The 22,635-nt window shown below is 36.7% G+C and overlaps 3 protein-coding genes across 4 annotated transcripts; 1 reads left to right on the forward strand and 2 right to left on the reverse strand.

Moving 5' to 3' along the window:
* Positions 1-1,379: 1,379 nt before the first annotated feature.
* LOC119077142 (E3 ubiquitin-protein ligase RNF31-like) lies at positions 1,380-3,522 on the reverse strand. 2 transcript variants are annotated; one of them, XM_037184326.1, is made up of 8 exons: positions 3,413-3,522; positions 3,093-3,349; positions 2,917-3,030; positions 2,656-2,859; positions 2,314-2,565; positions 2,080-2,247; positions 1,811-1,950; positions 1,380-1,757 (listed from the first exon to the last, which is right to left on the reverse strand). In XM_037184326.1, the coding sequence occupies exons 1-8, from the start codon at positions 3,420-3,422 to the stop codon at positions 1,538-1,540; spliced, it is 1,365 nt and encodes a 454-aa protein (XP_037040221.1). In that variant the 5' UTR covers positions 3,423-3,522; the 3' UTR covers positions 1,380-1,537. The 2 variants fall into 2 exon arrangements, with proteins under 2 accessions (XP_037040221.1, XP_037040220.1); XM_037184325.1 differs by having other exon boundaries at positions 3,093-3,352; positions 3,413-3,515.
* A 3,055-nt stretch (positions 3,523-6,577) lies between these two features.
* Positions 6,578-9,079, reverse strand: LOC119077136 (exonuclease 1). Its single transcript, XM_037184315.1, has 7 exons — positions 8,817-9,079; positions 8,638-8,757; positions 8,319-8,580; positions 7,741-8,250; positions 6,882-7,679; positions 6,735-6,826; positions 6,578-6,673 (listed from the first exon to the last, which is right to left on the reverse strand). The coding sequence occupies exons 1-7, from the start codon at positions 8,975-8,977 to the stop codon at positions 6,655-6,657; spliced, it is 1,962 nt and encodes a 653-aa protein (XP_037040210.1). The 5' UTR covers positions 8,978-9,079; the 3' UTR covers positions 6,578-6,654.
* A 2,389-nt stretch (positions 9,080-11,468) lies between these two features.
* LOC119077160 lies at positions 11,469-12,000 on the forward strand. Its single transcript, XM_037184351.1, has 2 exons — positions 11,469-11,609; positions 11,667-12,000. Exons 1-2 carry the CDS (start codon positions 11,565-11,567, stop codon positions 11,961-11,963), a joined length of 342 nt encoding a protein of 113 aa, XP_037040246.1. The 5' UTR covers positions 11,469-11,564; the 3' UTR covers positions 11,964-12,000.
* The last annotated feature ends 10,635 nt before the right edge of the window (positions 12,001-22,635 follow it).

Genomic DNA, 22,635 nt, shown 5'->3' on the forward strand with positions numbered 1-22,635 from the left:
GCAGAAAAATCATAATTTTCCTGTTGCAAAAACTTTATAAATAAAACGGATTCTCTGTGGGAACATTTTGATTTTCCTTACGGCAACACTGATCGGATGTGGGATGTGGCTTTCGACTTGCGCATGCTGAAAAGTTAACCACATCAATCAAAACATTTCCCAGTAGAAATAAAACGAAATTGATAAGCGGAACATTTGAACTTTTAATTTTCATGTACTGACATTAAAGCTGGAAAACAAACGCTAACAAATGTGAAGTAAATTAAAGGATGGTATTTTTCGATTGCAATGTTCTGTTGTTGTTTATTTGAAGTAATATTCGTGGATTCATTAGCTAATTACAGAATTTCGTTGATGTTTAAGAGAGTTCTTAGCGTTTGAGTTCAATTTGAGGAGATTGTGGACTTTGTTCAATACTTGGCCGCATTTTATTACAGCGCTGCCGTTAAGTCGGTCTGTATAAACACAAAATTTCATACGAGTGTTCGTAACTCGTTCCGTGCACCCATCTATACAATCCACGCTCTATTTTAGCGACGTCAAGGTCGACAGTAATAGGCAAAATGTCAGGAACAAGTCATGCTAAGTATAGTTTACACTTAAAAAGAGCACTCCATTTAGCCTCCGTTTACATGACAGTTGTAAAATAGAACAAAGGAACTTGAACGGAGTAAAAAATTGAAATAAATTCAATTTCCACTCCGTTTGCGTGACAGTTCTTTTGTTCTATTTTACAACTGTCATGTAGACGGAGGCTAAACGGAGTGCTCTTTTTAAGTGGAAACTATACTTTAATCGACTAAAGCTGCAATCGCAGTTCACTGTTTTTGGTCTCCGTTTATATATTGCGCATGCGCACAGAGATAATTCACTGTCTGCGCATGCGCATTGTCTAAACGGAGTCCCAAAACGGTGAACTGCGATTGCAGCTTAACATTGTTGATTTGACAATCAAAACAGTCACCGACGTAAGTAGGAAAGAAAGTTGTTTCTCAACTTTGAAGGAAAAAATACCGATGGAGAGGATAACCAATCAAAAGGTTCGCTCTGAGAATTTAGTTGAGTGTGCAGAAAATTTGCAAAATGAACCTTTTTAAACCGGTTGGTCAGTTATCGACGACAAAAATGAAGTTCAGGCTAACGTTCTCTTGTATAGCCACTAGGTGAAAGATGCTAGTACCAATGACTAACTGAATCAGAAGATTCGATTCGATTCACCGGCGTTATTTTAAGTTCGAATTTCAAATTTTAACAAACAGTTGCAATTCACACGCTAGAAATTCCATTCAAATCAATTTTCGAGCAAATCTTCTCACAACAAACCTACTGTCCACCAGAAGTTGACGGGGTTTCTTGCAATAAAAAGTTTGTCACCGAAATATGATCATAATTCATTGTTTTATCGCCAAAATTAATAATGGACAAAATGTCACCCGCAATGACTCAATTCACATGATAAAGATTGAAAGAAAAATGGAAAAGAAGAAACATCAATGAACAATCAGGAAATGACAAAGTTCAACAGAAATGCAAATTGCTACTGTAAGATTTGTTCATACGGAAGCTGTGACCGAACCAGAGCGCGTAATGCAACGGTGTGTTCGTCCTCGATCGGCAAATGGATACTCGCTTTATTCAGGACCACGTTTACGTTGTTTCGCCTCAATTCGCACATGCATTCCAGATTGTTCATCACATCAACCGGATCGATGCTGTGCTTTTTCATTAGCTCGCCCAAATGCCATTTGTAGTGAGTTCTGTGCGAAATTTCGAATCAAAACGAAGCAACATAATTGTTTAGCACACTTACAGGCACATGTTATTGTACGATTTCAGTGAGGGCTTGTTGCATTCCGCGTCAACCCAGATGCCATCAGATAGCACATTCACTTTGAGCTTGCACGCGGATGTCTTGTGACGTTGGACCACGGTATAACGAACACCGTTGTTCTGAGAAGAAAACAGAAACTACAAATTGGCGACTATAATGCGGACAGTTAGACAGAAGAAGTTGAACGCTCCTTCCTTCAGATGCATTTTAAAAACAAATTAAAAGAAAATATTAGATCGAATCCTCACCTTCAATAGTCGCTCCAATTGCTTATGATCCATGTCCCGTACATAGTACATACAATTCCGCGGATGATGTCCATGTAATGACTGACCCTTCGAACAATTTGGAAAATTGCAAAATTGCCCCTTTCCGGTTATCTTCTTGAAGCAGAATTCACAGTATTCATACGAACACTGCAGTTGAAATGGAAGATAAAAAATTCGTGTCTTCCATTTTTCAATATGCAAACTCGCAATTACCTGGCTGCAGGTGATGTGCATACATCCACCACGTTCCAAAAAATATTTGTATTTACATTGTGGACAGGCGGCATTGGTGTGCATTTGCACGTTACCGCTTCCATCGTCGCTCGTTCTATTCTCATTTGGCGTACAAGTCATCTGGTAGTGGCTAGCTGTCCACTTTTTTCCGCATTTGGAACAAAATACTTTGAAGCAATCGGGACAAGTGGTCTTTCTAGTTTTGCTTTGATTTACGAATCCGTAATTGCACTGCATATAAATGTGATGGAAGGATATGGAAGCGGGTTTAATAGGTCGAAAACGTAAAATTTATTTGTGGCTGGTAAAAGGAACACTCACCATGGTGCATCGTAAGAATCCGGGCTTATCCATGATCTCCATGACATGGACCTTATCCGTAAACATCTTCTTGACATTCGGCTCCAAGATACCGCGAAGAACCAATTTTAATTCTTTGAAAAACACCGATTTATTCGGCATCTCGTCGAAGGCGGAACAAGTATCAATTGGGCAGCGGACATTGTTAATTCCACACTCGGTGATCTTTATTCATTAAACAATTAAGTTTGATCGATCGCCACCAATATTCCATGAACAAACCTTGATTGTAAAATGAGTTTTTGCACATACCGTACAAAACAAGTGAGTGCAGCCTGGCATCCTAAAATCCTGTGCCATTGTGGAATAGCAAATCTGGCATGCTGCTCCAACATCCTAGTTCGTAAAAACATTGGAAATTGAACATGTAACATTGAGAGTTGTTGCAATCAATATACCACGGCCATAGTCGTCGACATTTCGTCCACAATCGACAAATTCACAGCGGCCAATGTTGAATTACCTCCATCAACAAGTATTGGCGTTTCGCACACTTGACAATTAACTGATCCTGGCGGATTTCGAAAAGTACATTGTAAACATTCGACTCCGATCGGATTGAGGTTAATGGTTGGGAGTCCTAACGTTCGTCCACAAGCATTGCAAACTCTAGCACCTGTCTCATTGATGAACGTGCAAAAATTGCAAGTCAATACTGCTGCAAATGAAAAGTAATTTTGGTCTTAATTGATTCCATGCTATGTAAGTCATTTACTACCTGAACTCATATTTTTTCTAGAAAAGAAAAGAATCGAAGACCTGCTTGAAACTACAAAAAAAAAACGTCGAAAATGAAATGATTTCACAGGGTGCTTGACGTGCTTGAGTTGCTTTTTCATTAGTTTTTAACCCAGCAGAAATACTTTTAGGTGCAGAGGGTGCAAAGTTTGTTACATCAACTACATCGCTGTAAACTTTGTGGAGATACGCGGATGACACACCACACACGGCAGTGTAAATTAGTCTATTCGGTTTGGGAGAGTAGGATATTATGTGATAGGTTTCTTCCATCGTACGGTAAAAACGAATTTTGACAGACCGAAAACAGCCGACCGTCATCCACAGAAGAAAACATAACCACAAATTAAACAAATTTGTTCGTTAAAACTTCAAAGTGGGGTTGTGTTGGCTCTCTGTGGATGACGGTTGACATTTTGAACGGCCTTGGAAGAAACCTATAATAGATCAAAATTTTGACCACTGGCAGTGCGATCGCATACCAAAATTTGTGTGCAGACTAAACAAAGTCAACTTCGTAAAGAGGGCAGTTCTTGAAGTATTTTGTAAGAAAACAGTAACACAGAAAATGCTAATGGAGAATTGAATTCAACAGTTTTAGCAACCGAGACATTTTATATTTGAAGGATTTGAAGTCAAGGAAAATAGAAGCATTGAATTCACGCCGTAAGTGTGCCTAAAATTTGAATTTCAAGTGAACGAGTCGATGAAAAAGTGAACCGAAAAATACATTTCAACGCTTCCTTGTATGAAAATGACGATGCGTTAGGAAGACTTGCGTGAAAAAGATTTTGTAGCTGCATTTGCAGGAATTTAAATACTATTCCGCTTTCGTGAGGTTTGCTGTGATTAGTTTGCACACAAAATCGTCAAAATAATCCACAGCACTGTTCTTTACTGTCATCAGTTTCGCAAACCACATAGAAGTGTAATGATTTGCCTTATTAACAACCCACGAAGGGTTAGTGGCAATATCATTACAACTAGTTTATGGGAAACGTTGTTTTGAAACTAACGTTCAAATGTTAAAGGAACCTCGGTTGGCCTGTAGAGTCACCACGTTTTTTTTTCAGTACTTAATTATAGTTTTGTTCCAAATAACTGTAAACCCTGTTGTCACGAACGCCGACGATTTCATCCACAGAGATGAACATAACCTAAACGTCAACAAATGTCTTTGTTAATTTGTCGTTCAAATTTTCGTCAACCTGATAGTTGAGGTTAAGTTACCGTCTGTGATTGAAATTTGACATTTCGAAATTACCTTGGAACAAACCTATTCGCCTAGTCGGTTGGCCTGTAGAGGCGCCACATTTTTTTTATAGTACTTCAATCTCACTGGACTATTTTTTTGTGTAACAACTTCACATTGATTCATTTCCATGGAATGTCACAGCAGTGAAGTTTGTTCATGAAAAAATAATTCAGTGACAGCAGACATTTGATGAAGAAAAGTACTAAATTGTATTAGATTTTACCCTTAGTTTCTAAACCCCATTCTCCTATTATTTGCGCTCTATTTTTAGGTGATATTATAACTTCACTCTGGTAAAATATCTGTGAAATGTCATAGCCAAGGTAGATATAGTGTGGAGGTAATGTCATTCAGTCGCGCGACCTAGCACATCAGTTCGATGCTAATGACACCTTTTTTAAATGATTGACTATGAATAGGGAGAAGATGGCGTCTGTATCGAACTTTCGTGCCACCGCACACCCAATTCGATCATATAGTATGACATTACGTCCACACTATATCTAACTTGGTCACAGTGATTAAGTTGGTTTACAAACAAATAGAGCGCTGACATCTAGACTGTTTGAGTTGGGGAAAAAGACTAGATGAACCGGAGGGACAGTGTCATCATTCGCATGATTTGCATACAAAAATATTGCAGAAGTGAACGGATTTTATAATGCCATAAATTGTACTGTTATCCAAGGCTGTATACTATGGGGAGGTCACGCAGATACGTTGGTTACACACCACAGTTGATGGTAAAATGGCCGATTTCATAGAACAAGTGGGTTGGCCTGTAGAGGCGCCACATTTTTTTCATTGTACTTCATTCTCTGCGGCTTATTTTCATATGCACCAACTTCACATTTGTCATTATACAGCACAAATGTCACCATATGAAGTTGGTTCACATGAAAATAAGCGGAGTGACAGCGGTAATTTTATGACCGAATGTACTAAAATTTGGGAAAACTCTATTACATTTCTTCAAATCATCAGAAGTGGTATGTTCCCGCGTGTATGTTCCTTAACACCGAATCTCGCGCCGCGTCATTCACAATAATTCACAAAGTGACATCTTCCTTATACAAAATGTGTCAAAATGTGAATTATTGTGAATGACGCGGCGCGAGATTCCTAGCAACCCGCGTATCTAATAAAATGGCGGTCTGCGTGACCTCCTCAAAGTACAGCGTATACAGTCTTGCTGTTATCAGAGAGATGCTAATATGACGGCTGGGTCGTTTCGACGGACCAATTTTAAAATCTTTCGACATATTTCCTCTAACCGTTGAATCGACCCACTCGTCATATAGCATCTCTCTGACTGTTATGGACAAATATGTGATGAAGGGGTATGAAAGAATCTCCCGCAGGCTTAATTCACCCTTATACTAAATAGACTAACTATTTAGTCTAAGATTTCCCCAAGGACTTGTAATTCACAGCATAACAGGCACGATTCACAAAATGATTCTTCCTTTTCAAACTGCCATATTGTGAATCACACAGCTACTTTGTGAATCACACAGACCATTTTACGAATCACGCTGGCGCGAGATTCCTATTGCAACCCATCCAGAAAATTATCTCCATTGCACTCTGTGGATTTTTATTCGGGTTTCTAACTGATTCAAAAGTCATGCGATTTAGGTAATAATTCGAATAATAATTAATTACTGCAAATCTTCGGTCTTATGAATTCAAGTCTTGCTTGATTGTAAATTTTTATGACGTGTGTAAGCTAAACTCCCTGAGTTTCATGAAAAATTAGCCAACTTACAGTGCGCTAATAAAAGTTTCATGTCAGGTAGTTATAGTGGCTCAAGCTCACTTCTTCTGAAATACTTGCCTTTTTACTTCCAAAATCTCATTGTAACAACCAAGAAAAGAAATTTCACAATATTCGAAAAGCCAATAACTGAATGGCGACTTTTGCTTTATTGCATAGGTAATTAACAACTGGATAATCAACTCCGAATTCAGTTAAAAGAGGTTGCCCTGCAAAATTAAAAATTTGTTACAAGTTTATGAGCATTTTATTAACTTTGACCAATCTTACCTTTTAGTAAACATAAATTGAGCCAGGCTCGGTTGGTTTGAAGGCAGTGAAGATTTCGCCTTTTTTAGACCAGACACTCGTGTTTTGGGTTTCTGAAATCACAACATAATTCAGTTATCAACTAATCGTTGAAATCGATCGACTTGCCTCTTTCTGGCGAATAAATTTGTTCAACGTCGTCTTAATGGCAGTCCGATCGTCTTCAGAGTCTGATATCAATTCAACAATATCTTCATCCATACCATTTCGTTCAGAACCAGTTGTTGAACCACTTTCACCTTCACATTCTTTCTGTTCTACGTTCGATTCCATCGTGTCTACTTCGTAGAGCGTCGGGTTGTTATTTACACTATTTTGATACAAAGACTTTACATGAAGAAAATTCTCCTTGACCTCGGTCTGATTAGAATTGTCCACATGATCAGTCTCCTTGTCACTCTTAATTTCAGGTTTTTTGAAAAATCTGCTAAGGACCAATGTTGTTGTTGTTAACTTCCTTTTCGCAGCCTTCGCATTTGCTTTCTTCGCAGGACTTTTCGGCATTTTCGTTGGCGTTTTCAAAGGACTTGGATTTATTGCCGGCTTTTTTACCGGACTCACTGTTTTGGTTAGCGGCCGCAGGTTAGCTGAAGGTTCATCTGTACTACTTCTGGGCAAGCAGAATGGATTCCTAGCTCCAACTGTATCCGATATAGTCGAATCCACCTCGTCATAAACGACAGCCTTTCGTTTCTTAGATGGCGGTGAAGATTGGTTAGAATATGCTGAGAGAATATCATTTTCTCTGGCTAACGTTTCTTCCAGTGATACTTCGTTTGTAACTGCAAAGTCGTCGATTTTGTTAACAGATTTTTGTCTGTACTGCAGTAGTCCTTGCGAAAGTTTCGGTTTATTTGTTGAAGATTGGAAAATCTTTGCAACGTTTGCGCTCTGCCAGATGCTTTTCTGAAACACAAAGGACCAAATGAAGCAAACTTTTCACTATTGAGACATATATGACATTCACTTTAGCTATGTTGTTTGATCCTGGTTCCCAGTTGTCTAGTCTTTCCAGTGTAAACGGATCTAGATTGCCAATGGCTAATTGAAATGCGGTTTTATCGTCCATCGTTGAACCAGCATTGCAACATAGTTCAATATCACATTCAGATGGCTCGGACAGTCTCACCATTCTTCTTATTCTAGGATCATACACAAACATGTGCTTGAAAGTTGCATTGGCTCTCCGAAAGTTCAGTTTATATTCGGGTGTCACTTCTAATAGCCTCTTATTCAAATACGCCGGTATCTTATCCAAAGCTCTGTTCATGTCGTCTTCCTCCGTTTTCATTATGAACTTACACGCTGTGGCAAGACCGATGCCAGGTAGTGAGTCTACGTAATCACAGCCGGATAGTATGCACATGTATCGAAACTTATCAAACGAATATTTCTCCAAACTACAACCCATGGCCAAGTGCAACTTACTGGTATCGACTTCTAAGCAATTGCCCGCCAGATCAAGTTTGAACAGAATCTAAGACCACAACAGAAAGCAATATCAAATGAAATCTGGATAGCGTTTCTGCACCAAAGAACAGTTACCTTTTTGCAACCGAACAATGTTAAATCTGAGTCTTCCGTGATAACATAATCGGCCATTCCACTAATATTCAAGAACGCCAATTGAGCATCTGCTTCGTACGGTGCTACAATGCAATCGACATCTAGTTTCCGGCATTCATGCATCAATTCTAGAGCCATTTTATGCGAAACATCCACACATCGATTGAAATATTTTCTAGCCTCACTCTTCTTGCCCAAACGTAACAATTCAGCGGCACGGGTCTTTGCCTGCTTTCGTGACCTGTAATTATGGTAAATTAAAACGTGTGGCTCGTGAGTAGCGATCGTGTTATGTTACTCTCTGCGCTTTTTCTCTGTAAGTTCCTTGGCGGGAAGATGTTGGCCGTCAAAGACAAGGATCGGTTTGATCTGATGATGCAACAACATTTTGACGTACTTAATGCAGTACTTAATGTGACTGAAATAACAATTCTTGATCGTTCATGTTTTTCAATCAAAACTGGCGATTTTACTTACACATCAGTTTTGCCGCCGCACGCTAAAATTTCGGAACAAGCATAAATTCCGCGATGAAGCCAGCAGTAGGCATCAATACAAACGACGCTCCCCTTGAATTCTTTAATATTTGTTCGATTTGATGCATTTTCAACGAATTGAATTAGTCCTGTAATTCCCATGACAAATTAATTTTTATTTTACTTAAATCTACACAAAACTACACCCGTAACAAGACTTTGTTTTGACATTTTAGTGTGTGAGGTTATATTTACCTTAGTTTCCCGGCAAAATTTCCAGCGACTGGGAATCGAAATACTCATGGTTAGGGTGTCCAGTGCACTGAGTTTAGTGAGAAAGCAAAAAATTGAAAATAAGGAGTAAATGTTTAAAATCGCCATCCATGGAATTAATTCGTGCCGTCCATGCACAGCTTAAGAAAATTGGATCATTCGCTGAATAGGATTTTTATCGAATTTTTGATAAACTTAAAAAAATTAAAGAATTATCACATTTCCGTTTTCAATAGATTCTACATAATTTCTGGACCCATAGATTTGATAGTCTTGATATTGAATGGTTTCGTTGGTCTTTGCACCAGTAAACTCGGTTTTTTTTTCTCGTGACTTAGGCCCTCAGCATGAAATAGTATTTTGCATAACAAGGGGCGAAAGTAAAAAAATTCAAACGTGTGAAGTTTGCAGCCCGCGCCGCAGGCAAGGGCGGCAATCACACGATTTGAATTTTTTTACTTTTGCCCCGAGTGATGCATACTATTTTTTATGCCAAATACTGCGGAAGATTTGTATTTTCGGTCCGAAACAAAACATAATTTTAATTAAACTGTTGAGTTATCAACAAAATTTGCTGTAGAAACACCAAAATGCCGAAAAGCGCGGGGGTCCAGGGGCGGCAGCCCCCTGGTATAAAAATAAAAACAATTTAACAAATGAAATTACTGTAAACATACATTCACTTGCTCACAAAACATTTGGCTATCGTCAACACAACACTACACTCAATGCGTACTTTCAATCAAGTGAACATGTGTTTTCGAGACATATGAGGACCGAAAGTAAAATGATGACAGTGACATTTACTTTCGGCCCGCAAATACGCAAGCCCACGGGGCGAAAGTAAAATGATGACAGTGACATTTACTTTCGGCCCAAGGCCTGAATTTTTTTACTTTCGGTCACCATTTGAGGACCGAAAATACAAACTTTCGCAGTATTTGGCATAAAATAGTTATTTGTGTATCTGCTTTGGACGATTGTTTTTAGGCAATTTCGCGAGTTGTAGCCCGAACGAAGTGAGGGCTACATGCGAACGTGCCTAAAATCAATCGTCCAAAACAGATACTCAAAAAATTTGTCATGTAAGGGGTCGAAAACCCGAGAAAAATCTCGAAACTCCCTCATTTTCGGCCCCGACACATGAAAAGATATATACGCATCTGTGGTGGACGGTTTATTTTAGGCACTTTCGCCTGTCGTTGTGACTTCATTCACGCCATAAGTGCGGTCGAAATTCAAAATGGAAAGTGCAGAAGCGTTAAAACGTATGTTTAGGTTCACTTTTCATCGAATCGTTCACTTAAAATTTAAATTTTAGGCACACTTACGGCGTGAATTCGGGTAACCAACGCACTCCAAGAACAGGCACGAGAACCAGAAATAAATAGAGGCCTCCACGACGCAGTAGTCTAAAATTCTGAGATAAATTCATTTTTTTATGCTGGTATAGGGCACTGCGTTACGGTGTTGCGAACGTTTCATATAAAATTAGGGACCAAATGACCGTAAGAAAAATCTGTTCTTGTGCCTGTTATTGGAGTGCGTTGGGGCAACTCGTGAAATTGACTAAAATATACCGTCCAAAACAGATGCGTAATTCACGCCGTAAGTGCGGTCGAAATTCAAAATGGAAAGTGCGGAGGTCTTTCTAACGTAGCGTCATTTTCATGCAAGGAAGCGTTGAAATGTATTTTTCGGTTCACTTTTTCATCGAATCGTTCACTTAAAATTCGAATTTTAGGCACACTTACGGCGTGAATAGTTATTTACGTATCTGTTGTGGACGCTACATTTTAGGCAATTTCGCGAGTGTAGTCCGAACGAAGTGAAAACGTCAAGCAAAAGTGCTTAAGGGACTAAATTACGAGAAAAATTCCGAAATTTATGACTAAGGCATGAAAATAACTTTCGTTTTTGAAAAACGTAGTGCCGGCATAACTACAAATGTAGATTCAAAAAAGTCTAAAGTAATAAACTAAAGTAACGAGCTGGTTTCAGCTGACAAATCTATTTTCATAAAGCTAACACATTTATAGTCGTTATAAAGATTTAACATTTTTTTAACAAATGATTCTGGTAAAAAGACATCAAGATTCAAGACGAATCATATGTAGTACGACGAACAACAGAGTACAATAATTTCCAAGAGCTAGATCGGAGACTTCGTTTTGGGTTGGACTATTTTAAGTTTATATTGCATATATTTCATCGTTTTGTGAAAATGGTAATTTTTGTCAACAAACAATTGCTAAAAAAATTATTTTTGTTCTCTTATTATATTTGCACAATTGGAAACTCTGCGAAAATGTTAAAATTTATTATTTCCCCCCTCAATTAAACAAACAACAACGTTTCCAAAATGTCCGTCTGTATTTTAATTTTTTGATATTTACTCAAATGTTTTCAACTTCACTGCCTATAAAAGAAATAGCAAAGAAATTATTCTTACTCAGTATCGAAGCGACACTTCAAAATGAGATTGTGCGTATTAATTGTTGGTGTCCTCATTCCAATAGCTGTAAGTGGAATAACTTTAAAATTTTCAATTTTTTAATCTACAAGTTCTATTTTATAGTTAGTTCAAGCTGCCGACGTAGCTAGCACCAGTCAGATAACCAAACCGGCTGTTGTAAAACCTCCAGTCCAGCAAATCGTATGCTACCTAAGAGACAGATTGCTTCCATTTTGTCCACCTTGTATAGATCGATGTCCTTGCATATTTCCTGGTACTGATGTAAAGGTATATGGAAGAACTGCTGAGCGACCGCCATATTGTCCCCAATGTCCGGTAATATATTATATTATGGATCCATGTCAGTTTCTAGCCACATGTACACCTGAAATAATTCAGGCCATGGTTGATGATTCATAAGATGTTGGTATAAAATAAAATCGCTGTTACGACCTAACTGGAGTGTGTTTCAATTTATTGCTGAATATGAAACTTAAACGGAAAAGAACTAGGCGGGTGGTTCAGGTCACTTGACTGACGAAATCATCGTTCACTTAATTCCCATCAAAACAATTATGCATCAAAACTTTGGTAAACTTGAAGTTTTTGGAAGCAATAACATTCCATATAGCTTCTATTGTAATTCCTTATTTTGTTTAAACCTATTAATTTTGGATGGATTTGTGTCAACTTTCGATAGTACTATCATATTATATCTTAATTTATATCTTCGATTGGTGTGTTTTTTGTAGTCGTCCTTACCCTTCTTACCCTAGCGCGTTTGAGCTTATGTATTTTCAACAGAGAAATGATAAGCACGGCGCCTCCCAGCCGTGAGGGGTCGCGCTTATCATTTCTCTGATTTGCATAAATTTTCCGTTTAAGAAGAGAGTGAAAAATGAGTACTATTTTTGGCTCTTTGTCAACTTCCTGTTGTATTTTCTCCTAAACTATGTCTTCCATTTTATTGCTTTTTTGCAGTCGTTTCAGCTTATTACAGCGCGTTCGGGCTTATGTATTTTATAGCCGCAATTTTGAGAATGGAGTTTGAAATTAAAATAGGAGATTGTCTTTTGATAACTTCATCCGTCAACCGACCCATTACGTGAGACCTAGTTGTCAAAAAACAACAAACATATTTTGCTCTGCTTGTGAATTTTAGTGAGTGTTATCGAATTGTATTATATGACTCATTCTAAAAACAGGAGGCAGTTTTATTTACCCACGATAATTTCAAAAAGTATAACGAAATATGCACAGCTAGCATTTTTACAATAAACTACAAGTAAAATAGATCATTTCTGATCATACATATTTTGTACTAATGTAGTTTTAGTAATTTAATATTTGAAAATATTTTCGTTCGTTTCCATTAGTTTTGTTTTTCATTTTTTGTATGGAAGTGTCAAATTTCGAGACAGTTTTACACTAAAATCCAATCGACTGTACATTTCAGAGAAATGATATCGGATGGCGCTGCGCCGGTCAGTTTAACATGAAAAAAAGAATTATGACATAAAAACATTTTTTTGACAGGTGATGCAATGGGTTTCAATTTTTCCAAAATTGTTGTCATAAGCATTCTATCCGGTGAGACGACGGCAGAGCCATCTGTTATTATTTCTCTGGTAAATTTAGATATTTTCTACAACAGGTTTGTTCCAAGGCCATATGAATTGTCAAATTTCATCCACACAACCATAACATCAAAAATATCTCTGTGTACTGTGTAAATCGCGTAGGCGACGTTGCTCGATTTGTTTGAAATATCACGTAAGCGACGTTGCTGTTGATGAAATTGTCGTTGTTCGGGTTATCAAAGCTATTGTTTACAGTTACTTGGAACAAACCTACAACATCAGTATGATTAAGAGTTTTCAAATACCTTAACTTAAGAAAAAAAAACAAACATCGTAAAAGCCAACTATGATAACTTTAAAATCAGTCATATATAAGCGGTAAACCATTATGGTTCGTAAAGTTCGTGAGTATGTTGATTTCGTAGACTTTCGACATAAAATATATAGAACAAATGTCAAAAGTTAATTATTCAAAATTTCCGCGCTATCAATACCATATGAATGATATTGCAAAACGTTGAGGCTTGTCTTGGCTGCGTCCTCTCAAACACTTTATGAGGTGGCAACACTGTGGCAGCCATATTGTTATTATGTAGTCCGTTTTTTAAGCAGATGATGAAGTGACATCGACGCGGAAACATTTCTTTAAAAAAAAACTCAATAGTTGTTCGGCTGTTGGTTATGAAGGAGCCTTGCGTTTTAATATATTTTGTGTTTGATATTTCATGTGCGCAATTTAACAAGAGGTTTCTACAATAACTAAAGAAATCATCATTAAAATTATTATTAAAAACTTGAACTGAGGTCAGACGCTTAACAAAAATTTTCGGTGCTTTGCAGTAAAAAACAGAGGTTTGTGTTAATTCATTTTTTCAATTCTTTATTTAATTCTATTGTTTGAATCACACTAAATATTGAAGATTCGGTTAAAAAATTTTCAACAACTTCTAAAGTAGAAATCTTTTTGAGATGTCACATATGGCGTCCTTTTTTCTTCATTTTGTTGGATTGATTTTTATTATACACGTTTCTGCAATGATTTTAGTTTGAGTACTAAGTATCAATGGTCCAATTCAAGTCATCGTTGACTTATTTAACTTTTGTCAGTTTTTATTCCGGGAAAATTTGTAGTAGCAAATGTCGTGACTCGGTACCCCGGCTTCATTTAAATTCATAAGCGCAGCTTCGAATGCTTTTGAGAGCAGACAAGCTATCAACCGATTTTGAACTTTGATGTGGTTTAGATAAGAGTTGAGGTCAATATTTCTTGAAGACACGCATTATCTAATGCTGCAAAGCAACGTTTCTTACATGTGATTTCGTTTCTCGTTGCAGATTCTAACTTTTGGTAGTGTCCTGTTCATCCAATAAGCCCTAATATAAAAAGACAGTACAAAATAACTGAAAACAACTATGGATCAATTTTACGAAAGCCGTTGGAGTCTTTACAGTGGTAATTCCATAAGCACAGAGGACCTCAATTGGTCACTTCAACCAAATTATTTGAATATGATGAACGACACAAATTTGATAGACAGTTGTGCGGCAGCAAGAGAAGAATTAGAATCGGTTCGCGAACGGATGTCAATGAAACAAACAAGAAAGCATTTTCAATTTTTGGAAACAAATAATTTTAAAACGCAAAGAACATTGGTAGATGCAGAACAATTGGAACAATGGATTGTTTATATGGACAAATACTTAAAGGCCTTTGCACCAAACTGGAACCAAGTGGTCGAAATGGATTCAATTCAGCGTAATGTAAGTTTTGATGAGCAGTGCAAACTAAGGCAGTACATAGCATCACACAACAAAATTTTCAGTCAAATGGTCAGAGAAGAAGATAGTAGCCGAACAAGAAAGGTTCATCATATGTATCATATGCTCCTATTGAATGCAATAGAAAAACAGTGCTTACTTGAAGAAAATCTTCAGCCTGAAGATAATTTAAAAAGCGAAACTTTTGATGGTCCAAACATTGAGTTAGATCAAACAAATAATATGGACAGCGGGCCACAGCATAATCTAGATCTTACACTCAAAAGGTCCACAGAATCTTTGGATGTAAATTCTGATTCGTGGACGACTGTTCCGTCAGATGATGGCATTCATTTTGCAACTTATCCGACGACATCAAGGAGCAGTTCATTCTCTGAAGATCAGTGTTCACCATTTTCTTCACATCCTGATTTTGAGCATGACGAAGATTGTCACAGTTTGGAGAGCATTATACAGGAGTTAAATAACATTAGTATCGACACTAACACTGAATCGTCGTCAATTGGATTACTTGCTAAAAATCCTTTGATTAGTGAAAGCAGTTTAGAGTTGATCAAAAACATTGATCACGTTTTGTCGACTCAACCGAATGAACACGACCTTTTAACGAACAAAATTGACAGTTGGCTGCTAAATCATCATACTGGCGTCCACACAAAATCCGATCTAAACACTGATACATCAACCTCAGACTCGGACCTCGATAGTACAACCAGTTTTCAATGGGACAACTTTCAGGATGTTTACACATCAACTACACCAATGCATGAGGAGACTCCCAGCAAAACGTTTCTTTTCTTTGGTGATGACTATCATAACGCCTTAAAATGCAAAGACAATAGTTCATCTGCATCAATTTCGGACAGATCAGCAAGTCCAGAGATATTATCTATTGAAAGCAAAATATGTCTGAAAGGCGGTAAACAAACTGTAGACGAAACAATTCTCAGTAGTGATACCGAATCTGAATCATGTGACAAAATGAAAAATCAAGTGGTTCAGGCTGACATAGCGAATAATAATTCGCAGGTGGCTGAACACATACTTCTGTTGATCGAAAATTTGCAAAAAAATTACATGAAGATTCGTCCTCGAGATTTCGATGGGCTTTTGAAGATATGCAGAGAGAATGTGGGATGTTTGCTTGTGGTTCTTGATAAAAACCATTCTCATTACAACTCGAAAGATTCAGTGAGAAATATTGATGACGATAAAAGTCAAGTTCCTGAGACATGTCAATGCAAAATCATAAGTTGTTTTCTCGCGCGTATTGTGAAATTCCTACATGGATGTAGTCGAAGAGTTCGGAAAAGTGCAATGTACAAGTTTTTGTTAAATGTTTTAAAAAAACTGTATTCGATGGTCAGGTTTGTAAGTCATCAAGTTCGTGTTTATCGAATTTTGTACGATCATTTGATATGAGAATAGATATTTGACGGTCATTGTGTATTCAATTTATCTTAACAAAGTTTACACATATGTTTGAATGTGAACAAATGAAAGTTTTTTTTCAAACCATCATCATAAGCCACACATATGCGACGTATTTAAATTTCTCTCAGATCGAAACAGTGGTCGAATGTCTGACGGCACGGATTCGTTGTTGATGTGCTGAATGCCTAGCATTCGATTCAACCACATATAATTGATGACTTAGTCATCTGGTGGTTGAAAATTCAACAAATGTAGATACATTGCACTTCGTTCGTATCTATAGAAGAATCAACCCAAGTCGAATATGTGTGGCTTATGATGGATTGAAAAAAAACTTTCATTTGTTCACATTCAAACATATGTGCAAACTTTGCTTTGATTCGCTCAAGTGGTGGCTTTTGGTGAAGACACCACGGACTGGCCACGAGTTAGCAAATTTGGTGATGAGTTGAAATTTCATTTCGACTATGATTCGCAAGACTTGTTCGTGTGCAAATCGGTATAGTGTTCTTAGAGCACTGTATCTAGTACCACTGTCGTGGCCATGGCCTCATGAGAAATGGTATTTTTGAACTGCATATTAATGCAAAACGTCGAAAGACGCATTTAAATTTCGCTCAGATCGAAACAGTGGTGGAATGTTTAATTTATCTTAAATAAAATGGTAGAAGTGTATCACAACAACAGTGCTATTCTAAAGTTTGACTTTAGTTGTACATTTAATTTTAGTGACAGATAGTTGCAATTTTCCTAATATTTAGAAAGAAATGATGTGGTCATGCCCAAGGTTACACCATATAAACAAATCGTTTAAAAGTTGATTGCTGCGCGTAGTCGTCAGGTTGATACGGAAAGACTTGCTACAACAAAGACGTCATAAACTGCAATGAAGCTGTGAAATTCACAGTATGAATGTGTATTTAATATAAAACAAACATAGAGATGAGACTCTTTACCGGAATTATATTCCTTATTTTATTGTGATCTAATCGTAAAAGTAAGTTTGTAAAAGGAACACGTTGTTTTTATGATTTGGTCGAGGGTATCAAGCAATACAACAACCAGAGACACCACCATCTAGCTTCTTGTAAAAGAATTTAGTAAGCCCGACTCTCAATACAATATTTAGTGGAGAAACTGTTCAACTTTTCCAATCAAGCAAAATTCCTTATTTTATACTGCCCATGGCTCGGGCATCTAAACCGTATTCAGAGTCAAACTATTTAATTTTTTTGTAAATATTTTTATTTTCCATATATTTAATTATTTTAAAATTTCCTTGGTATATTTAATTCATTTAAGAAGATATTGTAACCACAACTTAGGACTAAGTTGAAAGTACTAAATGCTAAAATCTTTAATCAATTGTATGAAATTGTTAAACGATGTAAAATTAAAAGATGAATAAAAATGAGAAGTATGCCTTCAAATTATTTGTATTCATAGTATGCCGATAAGAGTCAAAATATTCAGGAATCTGGTAGCGAGTTATAGCAAAAATTAGCAGAAAAAGCACCGGTTCGTAATCTTTGGTTTTACAAAGGAATAATCGAAAAAATAAAATCTCATTTTCGTCCCACTTGCTGTAGAAACGTTGGGACCAATCTGCAGGGACAGTTGCAACGATTTTGTGAAAATTTCGTCAACAATACTTTTTTGTTATGTCTCTATGGAAACGTTTCGACAGCTTGCATAACATTCGAATAAATCATCCAAGCACTGAACCATGAACGAAGCACAAGACGCAGTAGCATTATAACAACCTAACAAACTTGACTTGTTTGAGTTGAGGATGTTGGAGTTGGCCATTTAAATATCATAATATCAAGCAACCAGTCAACTTCTCAAAACCGATTCATTCTCCATCAATTTATCATTGCGAATTCACGTTAAATATAATTGTTCTTTATAAAACCTGGACTTTCCATTAATATCCTGAATTTCACTAAAGCGATAACTCTAACAGAGGAGGCCCTTCTTGTAAACTATGTACTAGTACTTTGTTCAATGCTATGAAAACACACATTTCCTAAAGTTAACCGACTGTACACACCGTATCTTGCTCGTCTTCGGCTCGTACACTGCAAACATTGCCAAATGTAATAATCATGCATAAGGTCTACTGTGATCTACTATAGCTTCTCACATTAAAAAAAATCTTTAGAGAAAAACCCAACCTAGCTCTCCACACAATCAAATAGTTGTACATTACAGACATGCATTTCACAGACACACATCAGCAAAGTATCTAACATAAAAAGCTGAGTAAATGTAAGCTTACATGGGGGAATATCTAGTAACGGTTTAGTGCATCATGCGAATGCAATCCAAAAGTTGAGATTATGTCCCATTTACCCACTGACATATTACACGATATGATGTGGAACTTCTTATTTTATATTGTTCATACTGTACACTTACCAACATCGTCGTATATGTCATAAATAACCATTGAGTGATGCGTTTTGGGTTGTCGCATTGTTTGCAATTAAAATAATGAATGCGTGCGTATAATGTGGCGCACATTCAATCCAGATGTATGGAGCACAAAGAAAAGTTCGTTGACCTAGCTCTGTGATATTTGCACAAAATGCCTATATACTAAAGTTTCATGCGAAAGACATAAGAATGTCCTACACCTTCTTAACAAAAAAAAAAAAACTTACACAAATGAAGGGTTAAAAGTAAGGCATTCTATTCTTTTCACCGAGGGTGATGATTTACACGGATGTTACTGATACAAGTATATTCATTCAAAAGTGCTTGGTGTAGCATTATATTGAGGGTAAACCATTTTGGTTCGTAAAGATCGTAACTATGGCAATTTCCTGACCTTTTGACATTTCTACCATTTTATATTTTATGTCAAAAGTCTACGAAATCGCCATACTCACGAACTTTATGAACCATAATGGTAATTATGTAAGTTGCAAATGCTCAAGTCAACTCATTAGCTAAATCTAAATTTCATGAAGTGTTACCATTTCTCATCTAACAGTGTCGCTTGTCTCGCTTCAGTAAATTATTAAAAGATTTTCATTGAATTCCGATTCTTTGCCACGTTAAGGCGCCTTACACGTAATTTAAACATTTGCGATGTATAACGCCTTAACCTGGCCTTAAGTTTGTTCGAATATTCCAAAAAATGAGAATACGATCCTGCGTTACACATCATTTATGCATAAAGTTATTGAACTTTGGCAAGGAAAGAGTTTATGCGGACGAGCCTCCATGCAATTTTCATTTTATCATAACATAATAATAATAAACGAGCCATCAGAACAGTCGGAGCGTTTGCTGCGACTGAGCCCCGTACAAACCCGTATATCTATTGCGTACGTGACCCTAGTGCGTCTGTCACCCTACTTTGACCGTAAGCCTATTGCGCCGGTTAATGTAGTTAAAGTAAAATTATTATGTAATGTGTACATCTTAGAAATTGCGCATAGCGCAATTACGAAGCCCCGTACGACGTTCCTTTCAAATGAAACAAAAATTTCAAATCGCCCTAAAATTTTAATTTATTGAGTATAAATACACATAGGGCCTAGTATCGGCCTCAGTCCGAGGATCCAAATTTTTTTTTTTTTCAACTACATTCTATTCGGCCTTTGATTACATTCCAAATGAAACAAAAATTACGAAAAACGGATGAAATTTGCTCGAGTTATATGTAAAATACACATAGGGCCCTAGTAGCGGCCTTAGTCCAAGGACCCAAATTTAATTTTTTTTCAACAACATTCTATTCGGTGTTCGATTATCTTTCAAATGAAACAAAAATTACGAAAAACAGATGAAATTTACTCGAATTCTATGTAAAATACACATAGGGCCCTAGTAGTGGCCTTAGTTCAAGGACCCAAATTTAATTTTTTGTTCAACAACATTCTATTCGGCCTTTGATTACCTTCCAAATAACACAAAAATTACGAAAAACGAATGAAATTTACTCGAGTTCTATGTAAAATACACATAGGGCCCTAGTAGTGGCCTTAGTCCAAGGACCCAAATTTAATTTTTTTTCAACAACTTTCTATTCGGCGTTCGATTACCTTCCAAATGAAACAAAAATTACGAAAAACGGATTAAATTTACTCGAGTTCTATGTAAAATACACATAGGGCCCTAGTAGCTTTTCACTTCCAAGGCCCTAACTCACGGTCCACTCACCCGATTTTAAAAAACTTCTTTTCCTGGATTGGTATTGACAATACCTATCATTTGCCGTGTCATTTACATTTTCATCGTTTATTTTGCCATAAATATCACCAAAAGACCTTAAATCACTTAGGTGGCCCTAACTCACGAAGGGCCGACCCGAATATGCCCATCTTCGAACTTAGCCTCACTATTTCGACTATCTTTCAGGGAAAAAAAAATTTTGAAATCGGATTTGATTTACTCAAGATATCGACGTGACGGACAGACGGACAGACAAAATTTTTATTGCGGATTCGTCATCTATGAACATAGGCAAACACTTTGCCCTTACCGTCTGCTTCGAATTCCATCAATTACACACGGCATCGTAATCCTATAAGCCCCTTTGAACTTCGTACGGGGCTAAAAACTCGTGAGTGTGAAGTGTTTGGCAATTGAAAAGGCCGTCAGTTTTATAATTTAATCCATCTTATTTGCGTGGAATTTATGCCAATTAAGCAGGCCTATGCTTATTGTAGCAATTAACGTGGTAATGGTAATTAGTTCCGTTTAAAAAAAATAATAATATTTTCACAATTTCCACTCCAGTTCTGAAATGCATTAATCATTTTAAAAAGCTAACACATGAACATGATGTCACTGTAATATAATCGAGTCACAATGAACTAATCAAGACCATATATATATAGTGCCAAATGGAAACACCGATATCTCCTCGAACATTTATACCATTATCTATCTTCTAAAGAACCCCAATCCCACATATGGATAACTCGAGTCCCTGAATTGAACGAAAAAAAATCCACTCAAGCAGAAGAATTTGCAATAAGCTAATTGCTGTTGAATGTTTTCTGCTTGGCCTGTTTAACGGATGACGGGTAGATGAAGACAAATTAAATTATTGATGAAGAGTGATGCGTTATCGGTGAAATTAATTCAATATTTTCCAGATGAGAAAAGTGATACGTAATTTATGTGAAGTAAATAGCGGAATGGAAAAATGTAATTAACGATGTTGCTATGCATGGAAAATTGTTTTTTTTTGCGCGGAAAAATATTTACATTTTGGTTCCATAAAGCAACGATTTCGTGGATGCAACATATTAGTCAGATCGTAACGTTACTGTGTCTTATAAAATATTCTGGCAATTGAGCCATTAGACTAAGTAGAAATTTAGGCTATTAATCTAAGATTGAGCCTAAGTAGCCTAGATAAGAAGACACCTTTTATATTTGAACGTTTGAAGTCATTTGCCTTCGTGTGGAACGAATAATTAACTGAGCTAGCACTAGAGAAATATAAATACCCATTTCAGATTAGTCATCGTTTATCGACGCTAAACGTCTTTTCTCATAAAGTTAATCTTCATGCGAAAGTTATTAGTGATATATACTATAAAAGTCATAATATGAAGGATTATACCAAGGTAAATATAGTGCCATTCAGACGCTCGGCCTAGCACATAAGTTCGATGCCAATGACATATTTTTTTTAATGGTTGACTACGATTTACTTGTATTTTAGAAAATATTTTCGCTATCTCACAACAGATGGCCCGACGTTCTATTCCATTTTTGCTTTCAACGAAGGGATGAGATGGCGTTTGTATCGAACTTTCGTGCCAACGCACATCTGATTCGGTTATATATGGCATTACCTCCTCACTATATTTACCTTGGATTATATATTATACTTAGCATTTTTACTGTTTTAAAAACCCTTCAACAAGTCAAGTGTTACTAATTACATTACATAATTACATAAACATTTTCTAAAAAAATTCCATACACGTTAAAGCGATTTCAATCAAACATTAATTTATGGTTACTCAATGCTCAAATTCTCTCAACACTATCGCAACATATGGACCAAAACGCTTTAAAAGAATTATTTTATGTCAATCAACTATCTGATGTTAACCGATGCGAACCCCTTAAACTCTCGTAAATACGAACGAGTTGTCTAAAAACGTGAAGGGACACATTTACAATTTATTTGCTTAAGGCCAGTTTACACATTTGCGTTTCTTTTGGAATTTTTCAGAAGCTTGTTTAAATTATTGTTTCAGGCGAAAAACCGAACAAGTGTTACTTATATCTACACTGGACGATTGGTTTTAGGCAATATGTGTAAA

This window comes from Bradysia coprophila, unplaced genomic scaffold (assembly GCF_014529535.1).
Source record: "Bradysia coprophila strain Holo2 unplaced genomic scaffold, BU_Bcop_v1 contig_232, whole genome shotgun sequence".
Classification (NCBI taxonomy): domain Eukaryota; kingdom Metazoa; phylum Arthropoda; class Insecta; order Diptera; family Sciaridae; genus Bradysia; species Bradysia coprophila.

Coding starts and splice junctions, on each gene's coding strand:
- LOC119077142 (XM_037184325.1), bottom strand. Junction 3,031..3,092: donor TGTCGACGACTATGGCCGTG/GTATATTGATTG, acceptor TTTACGAACTAG/GATGTTGGAGCAGCATGCCA. Junction 2,566..2,655: donor GATTCTTACGATGCACCATG/GTGAGTGTTCCT, acceptor ATTTATATGCAG/TGCAATTACGGATTCGTAAA.
- LOC119077136 (XM_037184315.1), bottom strand. CDS start 8,977: ATGGGAATTACAGGACTAATTCAATTCGTTGAAAATGCATCAAATCGA. Junction 8,758..8,816: donor TGCGGCGGCAAAACTGATGT/GTAAGTAAAATC, acceptor TTGTTATTTCAG/TCACATTAAGTACTGCATTA. Junction 6,827..6,881: donor AATTTATTCGCCAGAAAGAG/GCAAGTCGATCG, acceptor TTGTGATTTCAG/AAACCCAAAACACGAGTGTC.
- LOC119077160 (XM_037184351.1), top strand. CDS start 11,565: ATGAGATTGTGCGTATTAATTGTTGGTGTCCTCATTCCAATAGCT. Junction 11,610..11,666: donor GTGTCCTCATTCCAATAGCT/GTAAGTGGAATA, acceptor TCTATTTTATAG/TTAGTTCAAGCTGCCGACGT.